At 35.4% G+C, this 10,413-nt stretch overlaps 2 protein-coding genes across 2 annotated transcripts; one reads left to right on the forward strand and one right to left on the reverse strand.

Annotated features, from left to right (window-relative positions):
- Positions 1 to 418: 418 nt before the first annotated feature.
- Positions 419 to 3,831, reverse strand: LOC101221603 (phospho-2-dehydro-3-deoxyheptonate aldolase 2, chloroplastic). The gene is made up of 5 exons (XM_004136835.3): positions 3,130 to 3,831; positions 2,550 to 2,827; positions 2,050 to 2,326; positions 1,368 to 1,613; positions 419 to 964 (listed from the first exon to the last, which is right to left on the reverse strand). Exons 1-5 carry the CDS (start codon positions 3,613 to 3,615, stop codon positions 704 to 706), a joined length of 1,548 nt encoding a protein of 515 aa, XP_004136883.1. The 5' UTR covers positions 3,616 to 3,831; the 3' UTR covers positions 419 to 703.
- Positions 3,832 to 5,104: 1,273 nt separating this feature from the next.
- LOC101221829 (2-carboxy-1,4-naphthoquinone phytyltransferase, chloroplastic) lies at positions 5,105 to 9,862 on the forward strand. Its single transcript, XM_004136836.3, has 11 exons — positions 5,105 to 5,343; positions 5,434 to 5,680; positions 6,375 to 6,478; positions 7,208 to 7,279; positions 7,399 to 7,537; positions 7,991 to 8,097; positions 8,169 to 8,268; positions 8,372 to 8,410; positions 8,496 to 8,606; positions 8,696 to 8,761; positions 9,261 to 9,862. The coding sequence occupies exons 1-11, from the start codon at positions 5,249 to 5,251 to the stop codon at positions 9,393 to 9,395; spliced, it is 1,215 nt and encodes a 404-aa protein (XP_004136884.1). The 5' UTR covers positions 5,105 to 5,248; the 3' UTR covers positions 9,396 to 9,862.
- The last annotated feature ends 551 nt before the right edge of the window (positions 9,863 to 10,413 follow it).

Genomic DNA, 10,413 nt, shown 5'->3' on the forward strand with positions numbered 1-10,413 from the left:
AAGAATTTTACCAACAACGGTAAAAAGACAATGTGAAGTAAACAACTTCAAAATAATTAAATTAAATGTGCAAAATATCTAAATAAACATGATTAAAATAATTAAATTAAAAAGACAATGTGGAGTAAACAACTCCAAAATAATTAAATTAAATGTGCAAAATATCTAAATAAACATGATTTAAAAAGAAGTGTGTGTGATTGAGATCCATTATAATTGATCCATCAATGAAATTTCATTAGGATTACACCGATGTTGGTTAAAGATCGATAAATAAAGCCCAAGTATAACATTCATACAAAAGTACCTAATAATTTTCCATAACAAATATTCTAAAAGCATGTCACTATCATCGGTTGTAGGATGACTACAAATTTTGTCTTCAATGCTCTTAAAGTCGATAGCAAAATTAGTAGTGATAGTTCAAATTGTTACCTCTCAAAAAGACTTTTATTATTGCTATTATAAAAACCATAGTAACATAACATTACATAAAGTTATTTTCACCACATCTCTACTCCATTTTATGTTTCACACAACACCCTTTTAAGTCTTTCAGCTCAACATACCAATCCTGGGTGGTGTTATACAACCCAAAGTGTGTAAAACTCCAAACGTGTTTTAGCTTTTTATACATCGACCCAAAACAGCATATCGAAGCACGTCGTAGGTACAAAAGGTGACTTACCAGGGATTTCTGTAGTCAGACCGATCCCAAAGTCTGTCCTGCTACGAGTCTTCTTCGTCTCAACCGCTCGGCAATGATGAAGGCGAGCTCTAGAGACTGAGAAGCATTGAGTCTGGGGTCGCAGTGAGTATGGTACCGTGAGCTCAGATCATTATAAGTTATAGTTCGAGAGCCTCCAACGCATTCGGTTACATTCTGCCCTGTCATCTCCAAATGAACTCCTCCAGGGTAGCTTCCCTCTTGATCGTGTACATCGAAAAATGCTCTCACCTCAGCCTGTTATCGACAAATTGATAAATACAACAATAATTAGTGAGATATGTGAAAAGAAGTACAACTCCAATGATATCAGACTAAACGTTTAGTCAAGTCTAAAGTTGAGTAAAACTCAACTAAATGCATAAAAAGATCTGTTCTAAATAAGGATCTAAAGCGTAATTCATGATATTTAGGCTAAAAACCATAATCCAGAAAGGTCAAAAGCATCCAATCAAATTAAGGAAGAATGATCAATGCATTGATAAATAATTCCAGAAGATTGTTGCGCAAGTCCTCCCCAAATTTTTTATTGATATAACTAGTTGAGTACTGGCGACAGAAAGCTATCTATAAACCTGGACAAGAACAAGAAGGCAAGGAACAAACAATCAAACATATTTAAATTGGAAAGAGATCATACCCTAATAGCATCGAATGAACGTGTTTTTAGTCCACAGGGGGCTTTGATTGTATTCCCGTGCATGGGATCACTGACCCAAGTGACGATTTGACCAGCACGCCGTACTTCCCTGATTAAATGTGGAAGTTTCACTCTCATGTTTTCGGCTCCCATTCTTACTATCACTACAATTCTTCCAGGCTTGTTCGTGGGATTTAGAATTTCAATAAGCTTGACCAATTCCTTTGGATCCATCTTATCACTTGCCTGTATCAAAATACTATAATTTATCAGTTGCAAATTTCTACTACATTCTCAAGAACCATTATAAATCACTTAGAGAAAAATAATATTAAGTGTTTAGCAGGACAAAGAACGAAACACTCCACAAGTAAAAGTAGTAAAAGGTCATCGAGCAAAAATTGATAAATGAAAGTATATATACAAAATCATCTACAAATTTGAGCTCCAAATAATAAAGTCAATTTATTGTAATCTTAAGCTTTTAAACTTTTTTCAATTATATTTGTAAATTGTGAAGTGGTTCGAATATGGTAGTTCCAATCGGAATATTAAGATCATACTCCATGGAATGCTGCAATGACACCAAAATTCAGTTTTGAGATAAAATGGCAAAGGGAAGGATGTTAGTGAAGAAAATGATGGAATTAAACATCACCATCTAAATTTTAGATAGAGGTACCTTAATGCCAAGAGGATTGGCAACACCTCTCAAAAACTCAACATGTGCACCATCAAGTTGTCTAGTTCGTTCTCCCACCCAAAGCATGTGAGCCGAGCAGTCATAGTAAAGCCCAGAAGTGGAATCCTCCCTAGTAAGTGCTTGCTCGTAAGGAAGGAGCAAACACTCATGAGATGTCCAGAACTCAGTCGAGGTCATGATAGGGTGATCCACAGTGAGTCCAGAAGCAGCCATGAATCCAAGGGCCTCATCAACTCTATGGGCTAGTTCTCGGTATCTGTTGGCACAAGTGCAACCAAAATATATAACCAAACTATGGAACTACAACCAACAAGGTATCAAAATGAATGGCTGATTGGTCACTTTATCAACACGGTTGACAGGAATTCATTGTGAAGTCTAAGGAAATGATGTGCTATAAACGGTACACGGCTGACCATAATGGAACCAAATGCCAATACAAATGGTACTTAGAAGAATAAAGTACACAAGAGTCAAACCTATCACCCTGCTCACTATGCTCGGTGAAATCAAGATTCCATTGCGTAACTCTCTGCATTGCAGCATAACCTCCTGTGGCAAAGGCCCTCAAGAGGTTCAATGTTGCCACTGACTGGCAGTAGGCTCTATTCATTCGATCTGGGTCTGGAATCCTAGATTGCTTATCAAACGAATCACCATTTATATTGTCTCCTCTGTAGCTTGGGAGTTTCACTCCATCCTTCTCCTCGTAGGGGTCTGATCTTGGCTTTGCAAACTGACCTGCCATTCTTCCTACCTACATCACACACAAATCCTATTACAAAACCGTCAAATGTAATCCATATAATAACCCAGGAATCTATGAGAGAAATATCCCAAACTTATATCATTTGGTAACAAAGGGCATGTAGCTAGATTTTCGAATTCACGTTCAACTATTATCGTTTTGGCTAGCTCAAATAACTTTTTCAATACATGACCCTTCCTAGCAGAGACAACATACACTAGATCATTCTGAAAAAAACTTATCAAAACCATCGCACAATGCAAAATAACAATAACAAAACAGAAAATCAAAGCTCAGAAACAGTAATCAACCTTAATAACCGGCATTTGACCACCAAACATAAGAACAACACTCATCTGCAGCAAAACACGGAAAGTATCACGAATGTTATTGGCATTAAACTCCTTAAAGCTCTCAGCACAATCCCCGCCTTGGAGAAGAAAAGCCTTCCCCACAGCCGCCTGCGCCAGCCGGTCCTCCAAGGACCTAGCTTCTCCGGCAAAGACGATCGGCGGAAAAGATTCAAGGGTCCTAAGGACAGATTCAAGCGCCGCCTGATCGGGATATTCGGGGAGTTGCAGAGCCCTCTTTGACTTCCAGCTATCGAGGGTCCATTTCATCGGGACCTGGATAGATGATTTGGACGACCTTGATGGGTCGGCAGCATGAATGGCGGATATGGGTTTCGAAAATCGGGCGGATGGGGAAAGACGGCGGTGGTGGGGGGTTTTGGAGGTGATCGGAAAAAGGGGATGGGGGAGAGATTTTGGGAGAGGGGTAGTGGTTGGGAGCGCCATTTTTTGAGGTTTGGTGGGAAACAGAGTGAAAGGAGAGGATGGCGATGGTAGTGATGAAGATCGAGGGAATCCCAGATGAAGAAAATGAAGATTGAGGGAATCCCAAATGAAAAAAAAAAGTAAGATTTCGACGGACTTCGGTTAGTGTTTAGTTCAGTTATTCGAAATCAAAGATTCGTATGGAGCCGCCGGAGAGTCAAATCTGTAAGAACGTAACTTTTTGTCACATTTTTTGTTTTCTGATTTTTCCAAATAAGAATATTATTATTTTAGGGGAAAAGGGTTTTTTTTTCTTTTTTCTTTTTTACTTTATAAAATCAAATTTTTATACCATCTTTATAATTTAAGGAATTTCACTATATTTTGCTAATGGATATGTTTAACATATCTTTTCTATTTTCTTTTAGAATTAAATTTTTAATTATAGCACGTTTGAATTGATATATTTGTCAAAAGGTTTTTCTTTTATTTCTATTAAAAGTGTTTTTATATCAAGTTGGTTTGGTTTAGTTTAGTATGTACCTCAAGTGTTTTTGTTAATGTCAAATTACTATCAAAGACAATTGTTAAATATTATGAAACGATAATTTTAAATTTATATTTAAAAATGTTTTCACTTGATGAGTTATTTTTATGTTTTTATAGTATATAGTTGATTAAGATGGTTGTATGAGTTAGTTGTTAGAAATTGTCGACAGTTGGTAGCCACAAGTGATCGTTGAAGTTGACCGCTAGAGGTAGTCATTGGAGTTTGGTGTCAAATATAATCTCCATAACTTATCATAATATGTAGTGTTTGCCATATGTAGTTGTTGCTAGAGTTTGAAGTGCTAGAGGTGGTTGCCAAAAGCATGTCGTTGGCAATCAATACTGTCATACTCGTTGACTATAGTTGTTGTCAAATTTGGTCGTGGATGACGATTGATAGTGGAGGCACTAGAAACAATAGAGGGAGGGTAAGAGAGAAATAGATAACGATTCATACTAAATGTACATATTTCAATAGTAAACACTGTTGAAGTTAATGGAGTTGTGTTATTTAACCGACTTGTAAAGATAGTAGACCAAACAAATTTAACTTAATGGAAAACTTGCCGAAAGTTCTAACAATCAAATAAGATTTATATTTTACCGAATCATTATTACTATTGTTCCTACATAATAGTAGCATTAAATGTAAAACCACATCAAACTACAATAAAACATAAAGATTAATCCCTCATAGTCCATTTCTAGTTAAAAACAAACAAAATATTATAGTTTTAACGTTTCGAATTATTTTTCAATTTGATCAAATTTATAAGATTTAACGTTCTCAATTCAATTAAAAACCAAATTCAAACAAAAGTAGGAGTTGGATAGTAATAAAAATCCAAACTCAAATCTAAAGTTTTAGAAAATAAGTATGACATTTTGAAATCAAACAACACAGTGACTAAGACCCACCACCAAGTAAAAAGAAAATGTCATCAAACCCACTAAAAAGGGCAACTAACAAGAACGAAGAACTACAGTTAGTTGAAGTTGAAGAAGATAAGACAGTAAGACACGACTAAAATCTTCCCCATTTTGATTAATCCATCCTCTGCTTCAACGAGCAGCTTCACTCTGCAATTTCATCTTCCGTTATGTGATGCCAATGGCCTCCATAGTCTGCATACCCACCCAACTTGGCGCCTTAAAGAACAAACTCAACGACTACATCTCCCTCACCACCATTACTCCAAGGCAAGTACCATTTCATAATGGCAACTACATCTTCTTTCAAAACCTTCTCTTTTAGCTCCACTTATCTTCTTGACTCTTGTACTATCACAGCTCCCATCTGGGTCGTTTCAATTCATCGAGTTTGTCGACATATGCTCGTAAATTTGCCTGCGGGAGTCGTAGAACGCAATTGGGGTTGTGCAGAAAGGTCCGTTTTAGAGGTTTGTTATCGGAATGTAAAGCGATGGAGGTTGATTCGATGCCCCAAGAGAATGGGGAAGAGGATGTTGGTATGGGAATTCTGATTTGGAGGGCAATTAAGTTACCAATTTATTCTGTTGCCTTGGTTCCTCTAATGGTGGGTGTTCGTTACACTGTATAAAGCAGCTAGATGTTTGGTCATTTTATATCGTTCTTTTGAGAAATGTAGTATTTGACTTTACACTAGTTATAATAAACTTGATTGCTCTTGAGCTTGCTTTTTGTACCTTAGCTTATTATGAAAAAGGAGTGTAAAGCTTTTGTTAGATTATCACTTTTTTAAGTCCCCATGGTTTGTGGTCGTTTCAAGTTAGTTTCCAATTTCCCATTTAGCACCATGATTTGGTTAAATTTATTGATTGGTTATCAGCTGTTTTCCGTTTTCTTATGTGATGTGATTTTGAAGTGGTTGATATAAGACAGGTGTGATAAAGAGACATGACATGTTATGTAAGAAATTGTTATGATCTAGTAACAATAAGGAGTTTTGGAGGTGTAACTAAACCATAAACACTAAATTGAATCTTTTAAAACCATAGGGAGGGAGTTACTAAAAATGGTAATTTAACAAAAAGGATCTGTGATTCTGTTTGTTTACAAGTCAATTCTTATATTAATGCAGTGTTTTTTACTTTCTCTTACCAATCAGTTAAGCTTTGATCTTGTGTTGTTCAATTTTCGAGGTATTAAATCAACCATCTCTTAGGAATATAAACTAACTGTATGAGAATGCTTATTCTGGTTGAATGTGGATGCTATGTATTCAAACTTTTCTTTTTGGTTACAAACAGGTAGGCAGTGCAGCTGCTTATTTTCAGTCTGGAAACTTCTCTTCTCGGCTTTTTGCTGTAATCCTGGCTTCCTCAGTTCTTATCATCAGTTGGCTTAATTTAAGGTGAAGAAGTATTCCTCATATGGCTGACATGTTTGTGTTCACACTCAACCAAAATCTTTGGCAGCTAAATGGTTGCATATACAATTGTTCCTTGGTAAACTCTACTGAGAAACAATATAAATTGTGTTCCCAGAAGTATTGACTATAGATATTCGAATTTTGGAAAAAAAAGATCTTTAAGTTTCCATTTGTATGTCTGTTAGCAGCCCTATTGAAGTGAATCTAAGAATGTTTATATCATTTGTTTCTTTTAAAAAGTAAAATAAAAGAGAACCTTTAGGTTGATGTCAATCCTTAGATCTCAAGAGGCTAAAACTCTGCAAGCAAGTTGGGACAGCCCAAGGAAATAGTTAGATGTTGGATTTACTTTGTAGTTGATTATCACGAGATTATCTGACAAGAAAACCAGTTTCTTTTATGTGATATAAATCGCTCCACAAGAAAGTTCGCCGGAATTCTTTGAATCTTCGCAATATACAAGCTTAAAAAAGTGTTGGGTTGTTGAATTTTGCTCTCTAAATTTCCCAGCTTTGCCCTGCTTCCAGATCTCTATACCATTTTGAGGAAAGTGTTTTTAGTCTTCGATTCTCGCATGAATGATTTGTTCTCAACATCACGATCCATGGAGGGTTTGCTGGCTCATTTCATTGTATCATGAAGTTCTGGAAAATGGTGTATGAAGCTCTTTCTACCGTTTGAAACTAATGAATTAAAACAATTCGTTTGCAGTAATGATGCTTATGACTTCAGTACAGGAGCTGATAAGAACAAAAAGGAGTCAGTTGTAAAACTTGTGGGGAGGTAAAGTTCACACTAATTTATTTTCTAAGCCTCCTCGATTTTCATAATTTTGTTTCCTTTTCTTTTATTATAAAAATTTTGTTGACTTCTTGCTTGTGTTAAATTTATGGTGGAATAAGCCCTACAGGAACACTTGTTGCTGCCTACACTTTTCTTGCTCTTGGGTTCATGGGGTTGACATGGGCTTCTTTGGAGGCTGGGAACCTGCGTTCAATACTATTTTTAGCCTTTTCAATTGTTTGTGGCTACATATATCAGGTAACATCTCAATTTAATCCTTTGCATAAGACTGCTACCATGGCATCATATAGGTTGTGAAGTACACAGCTGAAAAGGGTTAACTAAAAGGTTGATTTTGTTAGCTAATTAGATTAATTTTCTGTGAAGTAGAGTGTAAGGGAACTCAATATTTGCAGCTTCTACAATCCAAAGAGTGTTATATTTTTATGTGGTACTTTATGTTATAGGGAGCTTAGAATTATTTTGAGATAGAGAATAGTCTAAATCTTGTCAAGACTTAGCATTAAAGCCCAGTTTAGATTTCAAGCATTTTATGATCTTTAAAGTCAGAGGAAGAGTTGAAGATAACAAAAGATAGAATAATGTGAGATCGGTACAGGAGAATAACAACCCATTCATATTTTCTGATCTACTGAGAGTTGGGAATAGCAAACTATTCATGTTGATCTGCTGAGAATTTATCTGTTGCAGTGTCCACCGTTCCGGTTAAGTTACCAAGGATTAGGAGAGCCCTTGTGCTTTGCTGCTTTTGGTCCATTTGCTACAACAGCGTTTTACTTATTACAGAGTAACGCAAGGTTGCTTCAATCATTTGGTTAGAATTTGTAGTTGTTTTGTCTGGTTTGCATATTGATTCACTGGTCCACAGGGAGATGAGATATCTTCCCATATCCAATACAATTCTTTCTGCTTCTATCCTTGTGGGGACGACGACAACTTTAATTCTCTTCTGCAGCCATTTCCATCAGGTATTTGTACCCCTCAAGGCAAAAAAAAAAAAAAAAAGAAAGAAACATGCACATTCTTAATTCACGTCATGGTTTATTTTGACTCTGGCATTGTTGTGCATAGGTCGAGGGAGATAGAGCCGTAGGAAAAATGTCTCCTTTGGTAATGAACCCACGCAGCTTCAGTTTTTAAAAATTATTAGATGGAGACACTTTAGTGTTACATGTATTTTGTTAATATTATGCAGGTAAGGCTTGGTACAGAAAGAGGTTCCAAGGTGGTGAAGGTTGCAGTAATCATGCTCTATGTGCTTCTGTTTGCTCTAGGTTTAAGCAAGAATCTTCCATTTACTTGCATTGTAAGTTCATTCTTAAAATAAAAGTCTTCCTTTTTTAAACTGAATAAACTTTACTAATCTTTCATTTTTTTTTCTATTTTTCATTGTAGTTGTTTTGTGGTCTTACTATTCCAGTGGGCAAGCTGGTAGTTAGCTTTGTTGAAGAAAACCACAAGGTGATTGGCTAACGATTTACATCCCGTTTGATATCAATTTCCTTTTTAGTGTTCCGTTTTTAAAATTTATGCTCGTTTCCTCTCAATTACTTTATTATGGTTTCACCTATCTTAAAGTAACACTTGAATTACTTGTCAATTTCTAAAAATATCAAATCTTTGTATTCAAAACTTAAGTAGATAGTGGATAACAAGACATTAAAACTTATGATCACAGTTTCTAAAAACTAAAAACCAAAATAGTTAACAAACAATAACATATTTTTCAGATCTTAAATTCAGCAACTAAATGGTCAAGTCTTTAGCTATACTGGTGATTAGACCAAAGAAGATTTCTCTTTGTTCTTAAGAGAATAGTGATCTACCAAATGGAAGTGCTAGCAAGATTATTACTGAATGAAGATGGTTACGAGATCATAAAAATGTGAAATTAGAAAGAATATACTTCGCCATGATTGTGATATCAAACTAAATTACTGATTCTCTTTCAAATTTTCAGGATAAACAGAAAATTTTCATGGCTAAGTATTTCTGTGTGAGGTTACATGCCATATTTGGACTTGCATTGGCTGCTGGATTGGTTGTAGCTAGATTGATCTCTACGATTAATACGTCAAGGACAATTTCGTTTTAAGCTTAAGCACGGTTGCAAGATGTTCTAGTGAATTTGCACAACACATCACATTCCGGGGGCGCCCCAAAACAGCTAGTGATCTTATTGGTTGTTGCGATAATCTGGTCCATTGAAGGTTGAGCTCTTAAGGAAAGAATGATGTTATCAAGAGTAGCTCGTGCTAGAGCTCAGTGACACATTTCTTGGCTTTGCAAAGCACTTCAAGGGGTCTATTTAGAGTAAGCGGAGAGTTTTTCTGAGTTTCTTGATATTTAACATGTAGTATTTACTTGTAAACAACAATAGTTAAAAAGAAAAAGTAGCTTTACCTTCAACATTGTACAAGGTTCCAAACAAGTTAAAATAATGCTGGTAAAAAATCTCAACTCTGCTCTACCATGTCAGCAGAAAAGTCTAATTTGAGAAATTGACGTTGAAAACTTCAAAATTGGAAGGAAAATGAAAAAGACCCATGAAATTTCTTACAATTCACAAGAACTCCCTTGCCTGTGCTTTGTCTTTCCTTCAAAGCTTAGTGTAATCCAGATTACATCAAATTTTACTGATTCGTAGAATGACAGTTTGCTATAGTCTGTGACGTAGGTTGTTGTAGTTTTGCTTTTGGTTCTACTAAAAATCGATCATACCAATAGACATAATTTGCCTTTTACTTATATACCACTGATCACCATATTATTTATTCAACATGAAATTCTAGTCTCATTTCCTATAAAAGTAATGGTCACCACCGTGTAACAATTCCTTATACAAAAAAAGATTGTAACAATTCAATCTATGTCCTCTGTACTTTTAGAGAATAACATCTTATCTTTTATCACATATTAATATACATAACACGAGAAATGACAACTTCACCTATTTGCATTGATAAGTCTCTTCAATGCTTCGATTTGGATGAAGTCTTATGTCGATATTGTTAAAAAGAATATGACGTTTATTATTAATTTAGGTTTATTGCTAATTGTTATTTATCTTTTATGTTTTTTTTTTTGGTCTTTTATTTATTTACTTATTAAAA

The sequence above is a fragment of the Cucumis sativus genome, chromosome 7, assembly GCF_000004075.3.
Source record: "Cucumis sativus cultivar 9930 chromosome 7, Cucumber_9930_V3, whole genome shotgun sequence".
Taxonomy (NCBI): Eukaryota; Viridiplantae; Streptophyta; class Magnoliopsida; order Cucurbitales; family Cucurbitaceae; genus Cucumis; species Cucumis sativus.